Source organism: Microtus oregoni, unplaced genomic scaffold, assembly GCF_018167655.1.
Source record: "Microtus oregoni isolate MIOR12 unplaced genomic scaffold, Mior012 000003F_ref0000135, whole genome shotgun sequence".
Taxonomy (NCBI): domain Eukaryota; kingdom Metazoa; phylum Chordata; class Mammalia; order Rodentia; family Cricetidae; genus Microtus; species Microtus oregoni.
In genome coordinates this window covers 693,913-711,863 of record NW_024543062.1, presented here as the reverse complement: position 1 = coordinate 711,863, position 17,951 = coordinate 693,913, and the positions used below count along the sequence as shown (strand labels likewise).

The 17,951-nt window shown below is 53.6% G+C and overlaps 1 protein-coding gene across 3 annotated transcripts in view; it reads right to left on the bottom strand.

The window, feature by feature from the left end:
- Positions 1 to 591: 591 nt before the first annotated feature.
- LOC121444369 (ras-associating and dilute domain-containing protein) overlaps positions 592 to 17,951 on the bottom strand; it is a 70,881-nt gene continuing 53,521 nt past the window's right edge. Inside the window, exons 6-16 of one of the 3 annotated variants that reach the window (XM_041646193.1) lie at positions 15,723 to 15,883; positions 13,071 to 13,183; positions 12,470 to 12,707; positions 11,668 to 11,840; positions 5,944 to 6,094; positions 4,916 to 5,106; positions 4,260 to 4,611; positions 3,367 to 3,506; positions 2,976 to 3,115; positions 2,672 to 2,826; positions 592 to 809 (exon numbers count right to left, since the gene is read on the bottom strand). In XM_041646193.1, the coding sequence (XP_041502127.1) occupies positions 2,721 to 2,826; positions 2,976 to 3,115; positions 3,367 to 3,506; positions 4,260 to 4,611; positions 4,916 to 5,106; positions 5,944 to 6,094; positions 11,668 to 11,840; positions 12,470 to 12,707; positions 13,071 to 13,183; positions 15,723 to 15,883 (1,765 nt within the window). In that variant the 3' untranslated portion in view covers positions 592 to 809; positions 2,672 to 2,720. Of the gene's footprint in view, positions 810 to 2,457; positions 2,827 to 2,975; positions 3,116 to 3,366; positions 3,507 to 4,259; positions 4,612 to 4,915; positions 5,107 to 5,943; positions 6,095 to 11,667; positions 11,841 to 12,469; positions 12,708 to 13,070; positions 13,184 to 15,722; positions 15,884 to 17,951 lie in introns of those variants that run through there. The other 2 variants (XM_041646184.1, XM_041646200.1) reach the window with 2 other exon arrangements.

The window sequence follows — 17,951 nt, the reverse complement described above, 5'->3', positions numbered from 1 at the left end:
GGAGAAGCTAATTTTTCTTTTGTGAATGGTTGTTAATTGGAGATAGCCCTGTCTGGTCTGGATCTGTGCAGGCCCTATGCATGCTTCCAGTCTCTGTTAGTTAATGTGTCAGACCTGTTGTGTCCTTCGTGTTATTCATCCTCAATGGTTCAAGTGCTTATTGCTCTTGCAGAGGACGTGGGTTTGGTTCCCAGCACCCATATGGCAACTCACAACTGCATGGAACTCCATTTATGAATCTGGCACCTTCTTCTAGTCTCAAAGGGCTCCTAAATGTGCATGGTACACAGAAACACACGCAAGCACACACATACATAATTTTTTAAAAATCTTGAATAAAAAGATTTGGGGGCCAGAAAGATGACGACTCAGCAGGTAAAGGCTCCTGTGCTGAGCCTGCTGACCTGAGCTGAAGTCCTGGGACCTACGTGGTGGTGAGAACTGACTCCCATAGTTGTCCTCTGACCGCCACATGCACACCATGCATACATGTGTACTTCATTCCATGCACATAAAATAAATCAATAAAAACGTAAAATTTTTTTGAAATCTTTATCCAGCATCTTGGGCATCATCGAGTTATGGCTGCCTGCCCAAGCAGGGTGGAAACATGTAGCGATAGCAGCAGTAGAAAGGCCCTGCAGCAGATGCACTGCAGCTCTTCGTGGCAATCAGGAGAGGCAGCATGGAGAAGCATTGGAGCAAGTAACAGGGCCAACAGAGGATCCTGCTACATGGGCTACCCTCCACAAAGGTCCCTTTCCGGTGAGGGATGTTTGCAGCTGGCTCGGGCCTCGGGCTGGAGAGAGCTGCAACACAAGCATGCGGGCCCCAGTTTGAATCCCCAGAACCTACACAAAGCCGGCTACAGTAGCTCGTGTCTACTCCTCGTGCTCCTACAGCTAGATGGGAGGAAGAGAGAGAATCCTGGAGGCACTCGGGTCAACCAGCCTGGTGCATACAGAAGCAAAGAGAGACCCAGTCTGAAACAAGGGGGCAGTGAGGGCTGTTCCTCAGGTTGTCCCCTTACCTCAACACAGGTGCTGTGCATGTGCACGCACGCAGCGCACGCACACACACACTTCCCAAATTCTTAAAAGATGAGGACCTGACCAAGTTCTTCCACTAGCTTTTTGCACACTGAAGACATGGGTAGAGCTACTGACCCCGCTGAAGGTGTCCAGTAAGGCCAAGTTTGTTGACACCCAGTGTGGGCAGGTGCCAGCTGCGAACACAGCATGCCCAGACCCTGGCTGGCTTCCCAACAGTGTAAAGGGACGTGGGCTGGGGAGGAAAGTCCTGGGCCCCAGCTCAGAGTTCAACATCCTGCCTTGGTGATCAGTGACAAGTGGGGACCAGTGGAGGCCATCTGAGCAAGGAGAGCAGGCTCAAGCCTGGCTTGGGCCCAAGAATAGGTTGGTTCAATCATCTATCCTTCTCCGGGCCTCCAGATCCCTTTCTTTGGAGAGATACTAAGCAGTGTGATCTAAAATGATGGGGACAGGCATGGGGACCCTGCTTGGTGGCTGAAGCAAGACCGCAGTGGTGTGGGAGCCGCTCTGTACTACCTCCTCCACAGTAAGCAAGACCGCAGTGGTGTGGGAGCCGCTCTGTACTACCTCCTCCACAGTAAGCAAGACTGCAGTGGTGTGGGAGCCGCTCTGTACTACCTCCTCCACAGTAAGTTCTACACCAGCCCAGGCAGAATCTCAAAGAAGGACCAAAAGACCATACCACACTGGCTTGTGTTTCTTGTGTTCTGGCTGAAAGGAGCTGCAATCCTGGGTTAGAGGGTGGTCAGTCAACCCCATTCATAGCCTAGTTCAGGAGAGCAGGCCTGTAATTTCAGTTGTTGAGGAGGCTGAGGCAGGATGGTAGACAGCTCACAGTGCTTAGGCTATGGAGCAAGGCCAACCTGGGCAACTCAGTGAGAGTGTTGCAAAACAAAATATAAAAAGAGGGGCTGAGGGTTGTAGCTCAGGGGTAGCTAGAATCCCCCAGTGAGGGGCTGGGGTGTGGCTCAGTGGTAGAGCACCTGCCTAGAATCCCCCAGTGAGGGGCTGGGGTGTGGCTCAGTGGTAGAGCCCCTGCCTAGAATCCCCCAGTGAGGGGGGGGGCTGGGGTGTGGCTCAGTGGTAGAGCACCTGCCTAGAATCCACCAGTGAGGGGCTGGGGTGTGGTTCAGTGGTCGAGCACCTGCCTAGAATCCCCCAGTGAGTGCCTACCTAACACACCAAGAGCCCTGGGTCAAACCCCCAGAACCAGAAGCAGTGGGGAACTATATCCACCACAATCTCTATTAGGCCCACTCAAGGCTTCTCCTATGTTGGCTGGAAGGGTTGGTCACAAAAACCACTGACTTCCCTCAGTGTGGCCCATGTGTCCTGTACCACAGTGCAGATCCTGCATCCCCACTGTAAGAATACGAAACATAGTTTATTGAATCTCAATTCTCCATTAAAGTCTTTAAGCATAAAAGCTCTGTAGGAAATGTCACAACTTAGTGTCATCTGTCATATAAATAAATATACACTAAGAGGTACAACACTATCAACACATGTCCTCAACGTGAGGCCACAACATAGGAACTCAGTCAACTTTAAAACCCAGGACTGGCTGGACTGGGGAGTGTGGGGCTTAGGGGTGGGCAGTGGGTGAGTGTCGATGGCACCTGGTGAGGATACGGGAAGCAGGTGCGGGGGCAAAGGTTCTTTGGTCTATCAGGAAGGAGGCTTGCGAAAGCGGATTTTCTTGGCTGTTTCCACATCAGACTTGGCCACCAGAAATTGCATCTTCTTGCCTCCATGTCGAATCAGATCTACCGCTCTGAAATCGAGAGGTGGAGATGGTGCAGAAGAGCCAGCAGCAGCCACGGCCTCTGCCTCTCCCCGCTTCAGAATGCAGGACTGGCTTGCAGGTGCACCCCCATACAACGATCTGTGAGTTCTGTGTTGCAGGCCAGGTATGGCACGTACCTCATGTAGCTCACACCCATCAGGCTGCTGCCGTTCACTTCCAGGATTCGGTCTCCCAGTGACAACCGCCCGTCAGATGCTGCAGGGCTCCCGGGAAGCAGGGTCTGTATGTAGAGTCCCGGGGTCCCCAGAGGTGTGTGCTGGGAAGAAGCAGGGGTCTCAGGATGCCTCTGGTGCTCCCCAGCAAAGACCCTGTACCACACACCCCTCCCTGTGAACATGCCTGGAGACAGCCAGGTCACAAATCATGATCCCTGTGTGCCCCACAGGGAAGCACTGGGCCTCACCAGTGCTCCCAAAGGCAGGCCCATGAAACAGAACAGGCATTTCTCACTGGCCCTGACTATGGTACAAGAACAGGAGGAGAGGGCTGAGGGTCAGGGCTCCTCACCATCCCATCAATCAGGCCCATCCCCAGCCCCGAGGGGCCTCGCTCGAGCTCCACCATGAACACATAGCAGAAGTCCTCTGCGCTGGAGCTGGGGCTGGAGGCCTCAGCAGGAGCTTCAGCAGCAGCCTCAACAGTGTCTCCTGGGTGGGCGGGGGAGGGGGGATAAGGAGTCAGTGGGCTTGGAGGCCAGCACTCACTCCCAAAGTCAGGACACAGGGGACCTCTAGGAGGGCAGAGATGTCCCACATGCCAGAGCACAGCAAGTGCTGCTGGAGCCCACGGAAGACACCAGCTGGACAAACATGACAGCAAGCCCAGGGAAGGGACAGGCCCACTCAACAGGACGTGTTCCCGAGGTCATGGACCCAAAGCACATGGCAACCCGGCCTCCTACCGCCTCTTCACTGTCTTACCCACTCCCATCTCTTCACCAGGATGCAACTGCAAGTCTATCCTCCGAGGCCCCCACTGCATCCAGACCCTGCTTCAGAACCCAGACTAACTGGCCCACCCTGAGGCCCTGTCCCTCTCTGTCAACAGAGCTTGTGTCTGAGTGGGGATCTCAGGATAGGGCCTGACCTAACAGTTCTGAACCCCAGCCCCAGAACCTGAGCAGGCAGCTGGCCTTGTCCTGCTCCATTGAGTGCCCACTGTGAGAGTCTTCAGACTTGGCGGAGAATCAGGACACAATGGTAAGAGTCCTCCCGGGGCCAGGAGGGCCCCACTGTGCACACATGCGCATTGGTATGTGCTCAATCCTAAGTGCACGCACGCACACATGCCCAGACTGTCTCTCATCAGGCACTAAGGAGTTTGTTGATCAGCACTTACAGGACAGCCCAAGGAGCCCCAAGCAGGGTTTGCTACCCAGTCCCGAGCAGGCCAGGCCTCACCTTCTAGAACCACACCAGGAGGGCCACCTGGCCCATTCCTCTGCCCCTCGAGGAGTGCTTTTCCACGGTGGCCACTGGTCTCTGGCCAGGTGGGGCCTCCAGGCTCCAGGCCCAGCGGTGTGCTGGGAGGAGTGAGCAGGCAGGAGGAGTCAGTGTGCAGAGAGCCAGCCTGGGAGCCCCTGCGGTCCCCTCGGGTAGTCTGTCTTCCAGGGGGGCCCTGTGCCCAGGGAGCTCCAGTGACAGGAAGAGAATGGGCAGGGGCAGTTTCGACAGCGCCTCTGCCTGAGTCCCTGTTTGCCAGGGGGCAGCCAGGGCCTTCTGGATGCCCCTCAGGAATGGTGTGGTACAGGCCCTGGGAAGAGAGGTAGGCAAAAGGTGAACTCAAGAGAAGGGGGCAGAACCCAGAGAACCCCAGAAGAGGCACAGACAAGCCACCCCAGAGGATACAGGTTCGGCCAGACCATGCCAGGCATGAAGAGTGGGTGAGGACGTTTGCAAACCTTCTCCTCAAATGGAGCCCTAAGATCTCGCGGTCACGCCTGCTGCATCCCCCAGCCCACTCTAGAAAACTGTACCTGCTTCTGCTGACAGCTGCAAGTCTCAGGGTGCTCTGAGTGACCCAGTCCCTCCTCACCAACATCTCTGCCCCACTCTACCTCGATGCCCTCGGGCTGGGCAGGCCCACCGTCAGGGCTGCCTTGGCCCCGCAGTCCCCACAGGAAGTGGCGGATGTAGAGCAGGTGCTGGTAGGTGCTGTCCTCCAGGCAGTCGGCCTCCAGGTCCACCTGGAAGCCCTGGCTTGGCAGAACGATGGGTGGCGGATTTTCATAGGACTCCAAGACGTCCTCTGCAATGGAACGAGTGCAGATGCTGGGACCTGGCCTTCCTCCCTTCCTTCCCTCCCTTTTCCCTCCCTCCCTCCCTCCCTCCTAGATCCTCACCCACCCACTGAGGCCGTAAGACAGCAAGACCTCAGCAGGATGAGCCTGGCACAGGCTCGTCTCTCTGGATCCTGACTAGGCTCTAGCCTGAGCAGACCACCCCCATGCGCCCATGCATCCCTAGGACACATACATATGGACACTGGCATGTTAGTGTATGCAGGCCCTGGATGGGGATGGAGGCAGGAACCTTTCTGTGATGCCAGCTCTGAGCTCCCAGCACAGAGTCTGGTGCATGGTGTTGGGGGAGTGTTCTAATACCAGTTAGTAAATTGGAAGGCATCCTCTGGGCCCAGGCCAGCCAGTGTGGCAGGTGATAGGAAGACGGTGGGAAGCCTAACGTTGGCCAGCCTGCACTTTTCTTTGTGTTGGCACACTGTAAATGCATGCTTATTTAGGAAGACGTGTGTAACTTACAAAGGGAAATGTGCACACACATACGTGTATATACCTCTGCTGCATACATGCATGAACAGCACGTGTACTCAGAGCTGAGGAATGTCTGCAGAAGGTTTTGAAACCCCACCCTGCTGTTCATTTCCTGACCAGCTGGGCCCCAGTCCTAAGTCCTAAGAGCAAAGGGACATTGACTCTGAGATGAGGGCACAGTAGGACCCTGGGGGGAGGTGCCATGTTGTAGGGGCCCTTGTGTCCCCACCTCAGTGAGCTGCTCTGTGCTTCCTGAGCTTGGGAGTTGTCCCCACCACCACCACAGCCCAAGGGTTGGCCGCGGGAAGGCTCACCTGACTGGAAGGCTTCGGGGCTGTCTTGGGCTCCCGGCTCCCAGGCGCTCATAGGGCCCATGGCAGAGGCCAGCTGGTACTGAGTCAGTAGCCGGTGCAGCTGAGCAGGGCTCAGGGCAGGGAATGTGGCCCGCAGGGTGGCCCAGCTCATCTGGGGACAAGAAGCTCTGGTCAAAGACCTCCGGGTGCATGAGGCAGTCCCTTGCCCACAGGAGTTCCTCCTCTGGCAGGGTTCTAGCCCCTCCCCCTGGTCTTTTCATTCCAGAGGCGAGGGGTAGGGGTTGGGGGACAATGCAGACAGCAGGGAGGTCAGTGAGAGGATGGAGCAGAAGACACCACACTGACCACCTCATCCACAGTGGAGAGGCTGGCCTCGCTACAAAGTAAGACCCTGGCTCAAGAAACCCAGGAGAATGGATAGAAAGGAGTGAGGGAGCGGGAAAGAAGCATGTAGACCGTGTAAAGGACAAACAGCGTCATCGAGGTGCTGGGAGAGCTGACAGCGCTCAGGGTAGGAACAAAGGGACAGCCAGGTATAGTGGTGCCCACTTGGAATTCCAGCACCCTCAGGAGGTGGCAATGGAGTGTCAGGAGTTCAAGCCCAGCCTGGGCTACGTAAGAAGTCTGAAGCCCGTCGAGGCTAACAATAACGAAACCAAACCAGAAATGTGTAAGCCCTGGTGGTCCTCTAACAAAGCCAGGCCAGACACCTGGCAGTCCCCTGGCTCCCTCGTCACCCTCCTTTCTCCTTCTCCAGCCTGGTGCTCATCCCTTTTTTTCTACAGTGGCACAAGTCCTCTATGGCCTCATGACAAAGGTCCTGTGGACCACAACCTTGATCTGAAAGTTCCTCCTCTTTCACAGGCAGCACAGCTGGCCCTGAATTCCAGGCCAGGCGTCTTGGGCTGCAGAAGATAGAGGCGGACTTCAGACTTCCAGGTGGCTCTCCAGAAGTCTCTCAGCCCAGGAGGGGTGGTGGTGGCACTCAGGAGGCAGAGGCAGGAGGACCTCTGAGTTCAAGGCAAGCTGGTCTACATAATGGGTTCCAGGACAGCCAGGGCTACACAGAGAAACCCTGTCTCAAAAAAATAAATAAATAAAAATAAAAAGTTTCCCTTCTCAGAGTCCTATCATCTTGTATTATTCTGCTCTGGGGGAGAGTGGGGTGGTTCATGGTGCCAAAGTTCTGGGTGGTCCCTCAGGGTCGGGGTAGAGTCAGCCTGAGACCCCCACCACCACCATTCTCTCTGCCTCAGTCTGCTGCTTTGGCTTTAGTTTTCCTGTCTTTTCTTCCTCTCTCACCATGGCTTGATTTTCCTGCCAACAGTCACAGGCCTGGGTTGTGGCCATCCAAAGTCTATGCCCCAGGGACAGCCAGAGCGGCAGGGCTGTTGGCGGAGGGACAAGAACTGACTCCAGGGCCACACTCTTGCTGGGAGACCCTCCACACACCCCTCAAATCCAAGACTCACAGGGGGAAGGGCTGTTTCTTTTTGAGGTCTTCCTCCCACTCCGGTGGTTTGTCCCCAGGTTGTCAGGGAGGAACCAGCCATGAATCACATCTTCCCTGCTCCTCCCTCTGGGTTCTGCTCTCTGGTATTTGGGCAGCCACTTCGGGAAGATTTCCTTCGCTCTTAACTTCCTACCCTGCCACTGGGCCTTTTCGCTCTGCTCCTGTAGTTTTAACTTATAAGCATTCTTGCTTGGTTTTGTTTATTCAGACAGGGTTCTAAACCAGCTAACGGCTCAGCCAGTAAAGATGCCTGTCACCTCAAGCCCTGAGTGGAAGTTCCAAGATCCATACAGTAGAGGGGGAGAACCAACTCCTGCAAGTTGTCCTGGCAAAGTGCTAGGCCAAGGAGACACCCTGTCTCAAACAAAAGGTGAAAAATGCACCTGAGGAATGACATTCAAGGTTGGCTGTCCTGTGACCTACACACGCACGCACACACACGCGTGCACGTGCACACACACACACACACACACACACACACACACACACACACGTTGAACAAATCTGAAATGCACAGTTCAGCTTTTCTCAAAGAAATACCCTTGTGACCAGCCCCGTGAACAGTCTGGAGCCAACACAATAAACAGTGACCACCCAGAGGCCTCTCGAACCACCACTGAGGGCTCCTTATGAGCTGAGTCCCAGGAGCCCAAAGCATGAACTCTGTTCCAGCTCAACAGAGGACAAGGGTCAGCTGGGGTGCTTGTTCCCAAGGCTTGCTCCCAGCTCTGCAGATTCTCACATGCAGAATGACCATGACAGACTTTGTCCACACAAAGCAGCTGATGATCAAGGACCTCGAACAAAGGCCCAGGTCCTGCATGAATCACGCAAGCATTTTACCACTGAACTACAGCCCAGACCATTGTTTTCCTTTATGAGTAGGAGGATTTTTAGTTGTGTGTGTTCCCACCTGTGTGAGTCCAGCGGGCAGACCTCCCATTCAACTCTTTATGGTTCCATACTACAGATCTATTCCCCTGTCCCTCCAGGTCCCTTCAATGGTTTTCTAGACCTTCAACTAAATGACTTTGAATTTCATCAGGTTATGCAAGCTGCTCTCTGAAAAAGGGTAGGTTCACCCCAGGCCACTTCATCTAAGGGCTGTACTTACCAAAATCTCTTTGTGGGCTGGAGGCACAGTTCAGTGGTAGAGTCCCTGCCTAGAACCCCCCAGTGAGGGGCTGGGGTGTGACTCAGTGGTAGAGCACCTGCCTAGAATCCCCCAGTGAGGGGCTGGGGTGTAGCTCAGTGGTAGAGCACCAGCCTAGAATCCCCCAGTGAGGGGCTGGAGTGTCGCTCAGTGGTAGAGCACCTGCCTAGACCCCCAGTGAGGGGCTGGGGTGTGGCTCAGTAGTAGAGCATCTGCCTAAGATCCCCCATTGAGGTGCTAAGGGCATGATTCAGTGGTTAACACTTGCCCAGCATGCACAGGGTTCTGGGTTCCATCTCCAGTACTGCTAAAGAAAATAAAAAAACTTAGTGATTGCGATGGTTTGAAAGAAAATGCCCCCATAGGCTCATAGGGAATAGCACTATTAGCCTTATTGGAGTAGGTAAGCTGTTGTTGGAGGAACTGAGTATCTGGGGGAAGGCTTTAAAGTCTCAGATGTTCAAGTCAGGCCCAGTAAAGCATTCTCTTCCTGCTACCTGCCAATCTGGATGCAGAACTCTTAGTTCCTTCTCCAGCACCATGTCTGCTGGCATGCTGCCATGATAATGAACTATAAACCTCTGCAGCTGTAAACCAGTCCCGATCAAATGTCTTCCTCTGTAAGAGTTGCCTTGGCCATGGCTCTTCACAGTAGTGGAGACCCTGACTAAGTCGGTGGTTTTACTGGCTAGTTTATGTCAAGTTGACACGAGCTAGAATATCTGAAAGGAGAGAACCTCAGTTGAGAAAATGCCTCTGTTAGATCCAACCATAAAGCATTTTCTTAACTAGTGATTGATGCGGGAGGGTCCAGCCCATGGTAGGTGGTGCTGTCCTCAGGCTGGTGACCGTGGGCTTTTTATGACGCAGGCTGAGCAAGTCAAGGGAAGCGAGCCAGTAAGCAGACCACTCCACGGCCCTGCATCAGCTCCTGCTTCCGGGATCCTGCCCCGTTTGAGTTCCTGTCCTGACTTCCTCCAGTGATGAACAGCAATGCTGAAGTGTGAGCCAGATAAACCCTGTCCTCCCCAGGTTGTTTTGGTCATGGTGTTTATCACAGCAACAGTAACCCTAACTAAGACAGTGATATCTGGGAGGAAGCAAACTAAATTCACATGTTCTAGCTGCCAGACATGTCTAGACACCTGAGTTTTCTATGGTAAATTTTTCACTTTGTAGTGAAAAAATTAAACCAGTTTTCATACCTAACATTGTGAACTTCATGTAGAGCGCATTTCCCCTGGGCCTGGTAAATGTCTCAGCAGGTAAAAAAGGCTCTTGCTCGCGTTTGCGGGCCTGAGTTCATCCCGAGGACTCCGCGGTAGAAGCAGAGAACAGACAGCTAGGAAGCTGTGCCCTGAACTCCGCCCACTCACTATGTGCAAGTGTGCGTGCATACACACAAATAAGCAAAGAAATATAACTTAAAAAGCACAGTTCCCCTGATTGCTCTTCGAGCAGATGAGGGAGGGGGACTTGATCGGGGGAGGGGGAGGGAAATGGGAAGCGGTTGTGGGGACGAGGCAGAAATCCTTAATAAATAAATAAAAATAAAAAAAAAGCACAGTTCCTAGCAGAGGACATTTTAAATGCTTGCGGAGTGGATAAAGAACACAAGGGGCCATGTCTGGAATCACAACTCCATGTATGCTGGCTGCGTGACCTCACTTTGTGTTCCACACAAGGGCCTGGGGCACAGTGCTGACCACTCAGTCAGCTGCAGTGCAGTCGAGGGTGACGCCGGAGTCTCAACGGGAAAGAGCGCCACTGTCATCCGTGTCAGTGGGGCGGAGACGCAGGTGTGAGTCTGCAGAAAGAATAGCTTTTCTTTTCTAACTTTTTAAAAAAAGATAAGCTCTCCACATGTAGTTCAGGCTGGCCTGGAACTCACTGTGTAGTACAGACTAGCCTCAAACTTTCAACAATCCTCCTGCTTCTGCTTCTAGAGTGCTGGGATCAGAGGCATGAGCCACCACACCTGGTGGGACTATTCTTTTTGACCAGCTGGCTGTCCCAAGCATGCCCAGGGCTTTGTGTGGGGCTGACACTGTAGCCATGGTACCCAGTGAGCTTTGAACACATGGCCCTGGACCACAGAGGGCAGATTTAATGCTGGACTGCTCCACCCCATCTGTTCACCATCTCAGGACCAGGTCAGCATCCACACACGAGAAGAGACCACTGCAAAGTTTCCATCAACCATCAGAACAAAGGCTCTGAGGAAGAATGTGCCTCATGTGGAGGAGCAGGGTGAGAGACCTGGTTTCCTATCGCTGTGGTGGTAGACCGTGAACTTGAGGATAGAGTGACGCAAGGGTGCAGCCCTACAGGGCTGACTGGGGTGGCTCTAGGGCAGAGGTTCTCAACCTGTAGGTCACGACCCCTTTGGCAAACCTCTATCTCCAAAATATTTTACACTATGATTCATAACAGTAGCAAACACTACAGTTATAAAACAGCAATAAAAATAATTTTATGTCTGGGGTCGCCACACCATGAGAACTATATTAAAGGGTCACAGCATTAGGAACGTTGAGAGCCACTGCTCTAGGGGAAGACCTTTCTCACATCTGTGGTGAGTTCAGTTCCTCATGGGTACGGGAATGAGGCTGTGTTTCTGGGCTGGATGGGCTGTCCCATCTTCTAGAAGCTATCAACTGGCAGGCTCTTGACAGCAGCCACTGTGAGCTGAGCCCTCACTCTCTTCCTACCCAAATGTCTGACCCCACGCTATGAACCTGTCTGATTAGACGGGGACCAGTGGGGCACATAGACCATGGCCTTCTCTTCAGGTCCTTCATCTCGGTCACACTTTCAGAGTGCCCCCTGCTACACAGAGTGAACAATACAGGGTCCAGGGACAGCCTATAGGCACCTATAAGATTACCTAGCCTGGTGTGGATGGGGACAGTTGAGAAACTAAGCAACTCTGTGGATTTCCTAGGGAATATGTGAGGTTTTCCAGGTGTAGAGTCCAGTCCACCTTAAGTTGATTTGTAAGCCAGTGACCCTAGGGTCACATGCCCTTCTTTGCACTTGCCCCTTAGTGCCCTCCTACCTGTACCAGCTGAGCACTGGGAGTGGCCAGCAAATGCAGGGTGCAGGAGAGCTTCCGAAAGAAACGCTCAGCGGGCACTCCAAGGCCAACACTTCTGGCCCACTCCAGGAACTGCTGCAGGCGAGCACAGGCCTGGACACCCCTGGGCCAATGGAAGCAACTCAGAGAGGGCCCTGGAGAGAGAAGAAAGGATGAAACTGACACACCAGGGTCCCCAAAGCACATTCTCTCTTTCCAGGCCACCTCGACACCTATCTCAGTTTCCAAGGCAATGCCAACTAGCCATGCCCTCTCCAGGGCAGAGGCAGAAGCAGATGGAGGAGGCAGGGCACAAGGCAAGAGGTGCTGTGACAGCCACCACCCCTACCTCTCCTATCCTACATCATCCTGTCTATGTGGCTCCGCTGTGTTAGATACCCAGAGTTCCAGCTGGTGATGGAGAAACAGCATCTCAGTAAAGCAGGGTCAAGGGCCAAGGGCCAGTGTCAGTGTGATCCTGTAACGCTGTCTTAGTCTGGCCCCTCTGCATGCTGGTGGCGGTACTGGAGCAGCATACAAGGGGTGCTCCGAGCTCTTGTTCGCCCTGGGTCTTGAGCCATCTTCCCACCAGCACAGCTCTAGCGTCCACCAGCACAGCTCTAGCATCCACCAGCACAGCTCTAGCGTCCACAAGCACAGCTCTAGCGTCCACAAGCACAGCTCTAGCGTCCACCAGCACAGCTCTAGCGTCCAGCCACAGCACCCCTGGAGCACAATTAGCTTTCCCAAAGGATCCTAGGCCCCGGCCCCAAGCACCACTCACCCTTGTCCAGCACCTGATTGAGGAGCAGCGTGCCAGAGAAGAAGAAGAGGTAAGCTAGCATCTGGGAGGCCACCTCAGGGTGCATCTGCTGCTGCTGCAGGAGGTCCGAGGTGGCCTGGAACACGGACACAACGCGCCGGAGCTCCTCAGGCAGAGCAGGGCCTGAGCGCCAGCTCCCCCTGCGCTCTGTCTGAAATGGGGGGCATTCCAAGAGGGCCGGGAGGCAGACATACAGGCACTGCCAAGAGAGAGAGAGAACCCCAGAGCCACTTACAGGGATGCTGGGACTGACCCAGGAGTCCCCAACCTAACAAGCTTCTGTTCCAGTCTTAGGTAATCGGTTAGAATGAGGCCCAGCAGGAGCCGCCTCTGGGACTAATAGAAGCAAGGACGGGAGCTGCGGGTGCAAACAGGCTGGACATGGCAGTCACTTAGCAGTGCTGTAAAAGGCTCCATGCCCGATGATCACAAGGCTGTACCATGGTGGCACTCCTGGTATGGGGAACCAGAGTCGAACCAGTGGTTGCTTCCTCCCTGCTGAAGCTGGCAGTCCCTTCCCTCCTACCCCAAGGCCCTGGGAAAGCCAGGTGGCAGCACACACCTTGGAGAGGTAATACACACACTGCTGGAAAGCATAGAGCACCACCTCCTCCAGGGCCGCCATGGCCTCCTCGCTGGCCGTCAGTGTGCAGGAGAACAGTGATTCCTTGGAGCCTGCAGGGAAAGGGGTCACAAGGGGGGGTCACCAGAACAGTCTGCACATGTGGACCCACCCAGTCAGTAGCAGCCAGGACTCCCCCAGCTGTCTAGCTCCCCACTGAGGGCTCTGCATGGCACACCAACACTCCCAATCTGGCTTTCGAGGTACAGCGATCCCAAACCTGGCTTAGCCAGTAACACCGGGCAGTCAGAGAAGACCACACACGTGTGTTCACATGCTCCCATGTCCCTGAGACAGAGCACAGAAGTCTGTCCTTCCTTCCATCCTCTCCACTTCTTTCCTTCTCTTCTTTCTAGGTCATGCAGGCTTCTATCACTGGGCTCCTTTCTTTTAAGACAAGGTACCCAGCATGGCCATGAACTCACTCTGTAGTCCAGATTAGCCTTGAGCCTACAACTGTCCTGCCTCAGTCTCCTGAGTGTCTGGGTTAAGAGACCCAAGTCTCCATGCTGTGTTCTCCACCAGAGCTGGCTATATTCCACTGCAGCAAGCCCAACCCAGCCCTGAGGATCAACTGTTTAATGACATAGGTCAGAAGGCTTGCACCGCAGCCCCTTGGGAAGCTGTCACATGGCTGTGGAGTAAGAAGAATCTCTCAGGAAAATGGAAACCTTTCAGCACCCAGAAGGCAGAGGCCAACAGACCTCTGTGAATTTGAGGTCAGCTGATCTACACAACAAGTTCCAGGGCAGCAGGGTTACAGTGAGACTCTGTCTCAAAACACCAAACCAAAACAACAACAATACACCACAAAAAAAGGGAAAGAACCCAAATTGCTGCACACTCCATCCCAGGCCTGGAGGGCTGCTGGGTTATCCACACGAAGATCCAGATCCACCTCACTGCAAGGTGCAAGGGCAAAGAGCGGGCTGACAGGAGAGGCAAACAGGCAACAGTACACAGTACACTCCAGGTGTGGATCTGAGACATCCCAGGCAGACACTGAGAGGAGGAGAACCAAGGGCATAAAGCCATAGGGGCCCCAGAGCAGATGTCCCTCAGGCAATGAGGAAACCCGGCCTCACCTGCTATAGGCAAGCACAAAGGAGGTATGGGGACACTCCACAGACGCAGTGAGCACTACCTCCACTACAGCTTGGACCCACAGTGCCAGGGGGCTAGACCTACACAGTCCAAGGTCCACACTGACACAGGAGAGAGAGAGTGGCTTTGATGACACGGCAGAGCAAAGCTCTGTCCCCAAGTCCCCAGGTGCATGGTCAGGACATGGGAACCACCACAGTCATCATGAGCTCCTGGCTCTGTCAGAACCCCCCAGGCATAGAGTCCTCAGTGAAATTGCCTAGGGCATCAAGGCCTGGCCTCACACCACCACCTTTTATTTATCTGTCTGGTGTGCGTGTGTGTGTGGGGGGGGGATTCATGTGTAGGTGTAATGTGCCAGTACATATGGAGGCCAGAGGTCATCCTCAGGTGCCTTTCCTCAGGAACTATCCATCCTGTTTTCTGAGACAGGATCTCTCTTTTGGCCTAGAACTTGGAATGAGCCCCAGAGATCCTCTCTCTGTCTCCACCCCCGCCCCAGCATTGGAATTACAAGCATGTGCCAGTGTGTGTGTGTGTGTGTGTGTGTGTGTGTGTGTGTGTCAGGGGTGGGAGTATGTGATTCAGATCCTCCTATTTCCATGGTAAGAACTTTACTAACTGAGCTACCCTCCTTTTTTCTGAGCAATTTTGTGTGTTTGTATCCATCCATGCACATGCATCTGTGTTCATGTGCACGCATACTCACATATACACACATCTGCAGACCAGAAAACAACGTCCAGTGTCATTCCTTGAGGGTATCCACCTTGGTTTCTCAGACAGGGTCTCCCCCTGGTGTCTGGGGCTCACTGTTTTGGCCAGGCCGGCTAGTCAGTGAGTCCCGGGGAGCCTCCTACCCTCCAGGATTATGAGCATGGGGACAACAAGTCCACACCATCACCCCTGGCTTTTTACTTGCAAGCTAGAGACAGCACTCAGGTCCTTATGTTTGTACAACCAGCACTTTACCAACCGAGCCACTTCCCCAGCACAGCGCACAGCATTATCTTTATAGAACCCTCACCACACCACACCCCACCCCACCCCCAATCCCCTCTAGCAGAACGGCCTCTCCTCAAGTATTTGGGAATTTGAGTATTTGGAAATGCTAATTTAAGGCATGCTGCCCATATTTTCCATCTCTGAAATTGATGCGCCCTACCATTTTAAGCTAAGATTGGCAGCATTCTTCCTTTCTGGATTAAACCCCCCATTTGGTTAACTGTATGTTCATGTGTCCCCTCCAAGTGGTCTGTGCACACATTCAGCCTCCCACAAACAGAACAGAACATACAGACAACACAGACTAGCAAAGTGTCATACAGCAGGCCCTAGAACATCAGATCAGTCTAAATCACTGATGCTGGCCTCATCTGTGATCCCTAAATGACTGGCCTAGGGACCGTGAAAGCTCCACACTGTACAGGCACATATGCATAAAGTTACCGCTGTGCCCGCTCTCATGGCGCACCGCAGGTGCCATACCTGTGACATCCAGCTCCTCCTCCATGTTCTGCATGTACAGCGGGCATTTCTGCTGGATGAAGTACAGGAGTTCGATGGAGTTTGACATCCAAAACAGGATGTGCTGAAGGTCGGGAACCAGGTCGGCCATGGGGAAGCTGGCCCAGGAGATGGGTTCCTGGCTACCAAGACAGAAAGACTAATGGATTACTCTAGGTGCAGATGAGGAGCTGAGTCTGTGGTTCTGTCTGCATGGGGACAGTCATTCTCATGGGATACTAGCAGAAGCAAGTACTTCTGTCAACTTCCCCAAAGTCAGGAGCCTACTGAAGGCTGTCTTCACAGCTCTTCTTCTGGAAGCAGATGAGGAGTAGCTGTGAACACTACGGCACACATACACATAGACACACACATATGGGTATGTGTGGGGGCTCACTATCCATGGCTTTTGGGGTAAGAAACCTGAGTATAAGTGTGCTATTAGACAAAGAAATAGTTTAAACTGATTACTTAATAAGGGAATTCTCAGAGGACAAGGCTGACTGAACTGAGATTAGTTAGATACTACCTAATAAGAGACTGGCGTCAAGAATGTGGGAAGCTGATGACTCAAGAGGCAGCAATCAGTGGTGAAGATGGAGCTCAGTGGTAGAGCCCCTGCCTAGAATCCCCCAGTGAGGGGAGTAGGGTGTGGTTCAGTGGTAGAGCCCCTGCCTAGGATCCCCCAGTGAGGGGCTGGGGTGTGGTTCAGTGGTAGAGCCCCTGCCTAGGATCCCCCAGTGAGGGGCTGGGGTGTGGTTCAGTGGTAGAGCCCCTGCCTAGGATCCCCCAGTGAGGGGCTGGGGTGTGGTTCAGTGGCAGAGCCCCTGCCTAGGATCCCCCAGTGAGGGGCTGGGGTGTGGTTCAGTGGTAGAGCCCCTGCCTAGAATCCCCCAGTGAGGGGCTGGGGTGTGGTTCAGTGGTAGAGCCCCTGCCTACAATTCCCCAGTGAGGGGCTGGGGTGTGGCTCAGTGGTAGAGCATCTGCCTGGAATCCTCCAGTGGGGGTATGGCTCAGCAGTAAACACTTGCCAACCATCAGTGAGGGCCTGAGGAGAATAGCTCCCTGGTAGAACATGGTCTAGCATGTGCAAGGCCCTGGGTTTAATCCATAGCACCATGAGAAAAGAAATCAGGTGAAAAGCAAAGCATGTTCCTCAGACCTGGAGGTAACCGTTAGGAAATTCCAGTGTGGATAGTCACTGGAGGTCACCTTCCAAGGTCTGTAAGGGGAGAAGGACATTTCTAGCTCCCACACTCCCTTCTGCAGTTTAGTGTGCTATCCACATGGGGGCACTGTTACTCTGGTTAATGAAAACAGAACCAGGCACTGGTCAAGGGGCTACCAGGTATCTGTCACCCTGGCGAGTTACAGGAGCAGCTCAAACCCCTCCTATAGCTAGCCAGAAACAAGGGTCCACTCATCTCAGGCTTGCCGCCTTCCAGCTAAGCGTCCCCATTTCAGAGGGCAGTGCCAATGACTGGCACCTGTTTCCCTTGATGTCCTTCTAGACTAGACCTTTACTGGCTCTCACAACTGGGGCACCTCAAACCATCTCCCCGCTCAGTGTCACACACCAGTCCTAAGAGGTGTGTGGGTATCAATCCTTCAGTGTGACTTGTATCTACTTTTTATTGTCCTAACCAGACTCTTGGGACCCCTGTGACTTTGGGGCTACCCTTAGGGCCTTCACAATTCACTAAAATGTCAACATGCATGCATTGCTTTTATTTATTTATTTAGACAGAATTTTGCCATGTAGTCTAGGCTGGCCTTGAACCAGTGAACTTCCTGCCTCAGCTTTCCAAATGCTGGCACTACCATGCCTTGCACAATTCCTCTCCTCCTCAAATGCACCGCCCTGGGTCCCTAAGGCTTAGGATGGTAGATTCTCCCGTAAGCCTCTACAGCCTTATCTGCTGACCATCCCACCTAGGTATCTGCAGCCATGCACACTCCCTCAGAAGGATCACCCCAAGATCTGCCCATATTTGCTGAACACCCCACTTGGTATGTGCCTCTACAGTCATGCACACTCCCTCAGAAGGATCACCCCAAGATCTGCCTTAGGCTGGTTTCATATGAGGAAAAGTCCAAGAATCTCTCCCTGGTGACCTCGGTGTCCCTCACTGGGGGAGTTCTGAGGGGCTGCTTTTTTACCTCTCGTAGGGCATCCAGATATGTAGGCCTAGGAGCAGACACGGAGCTCCC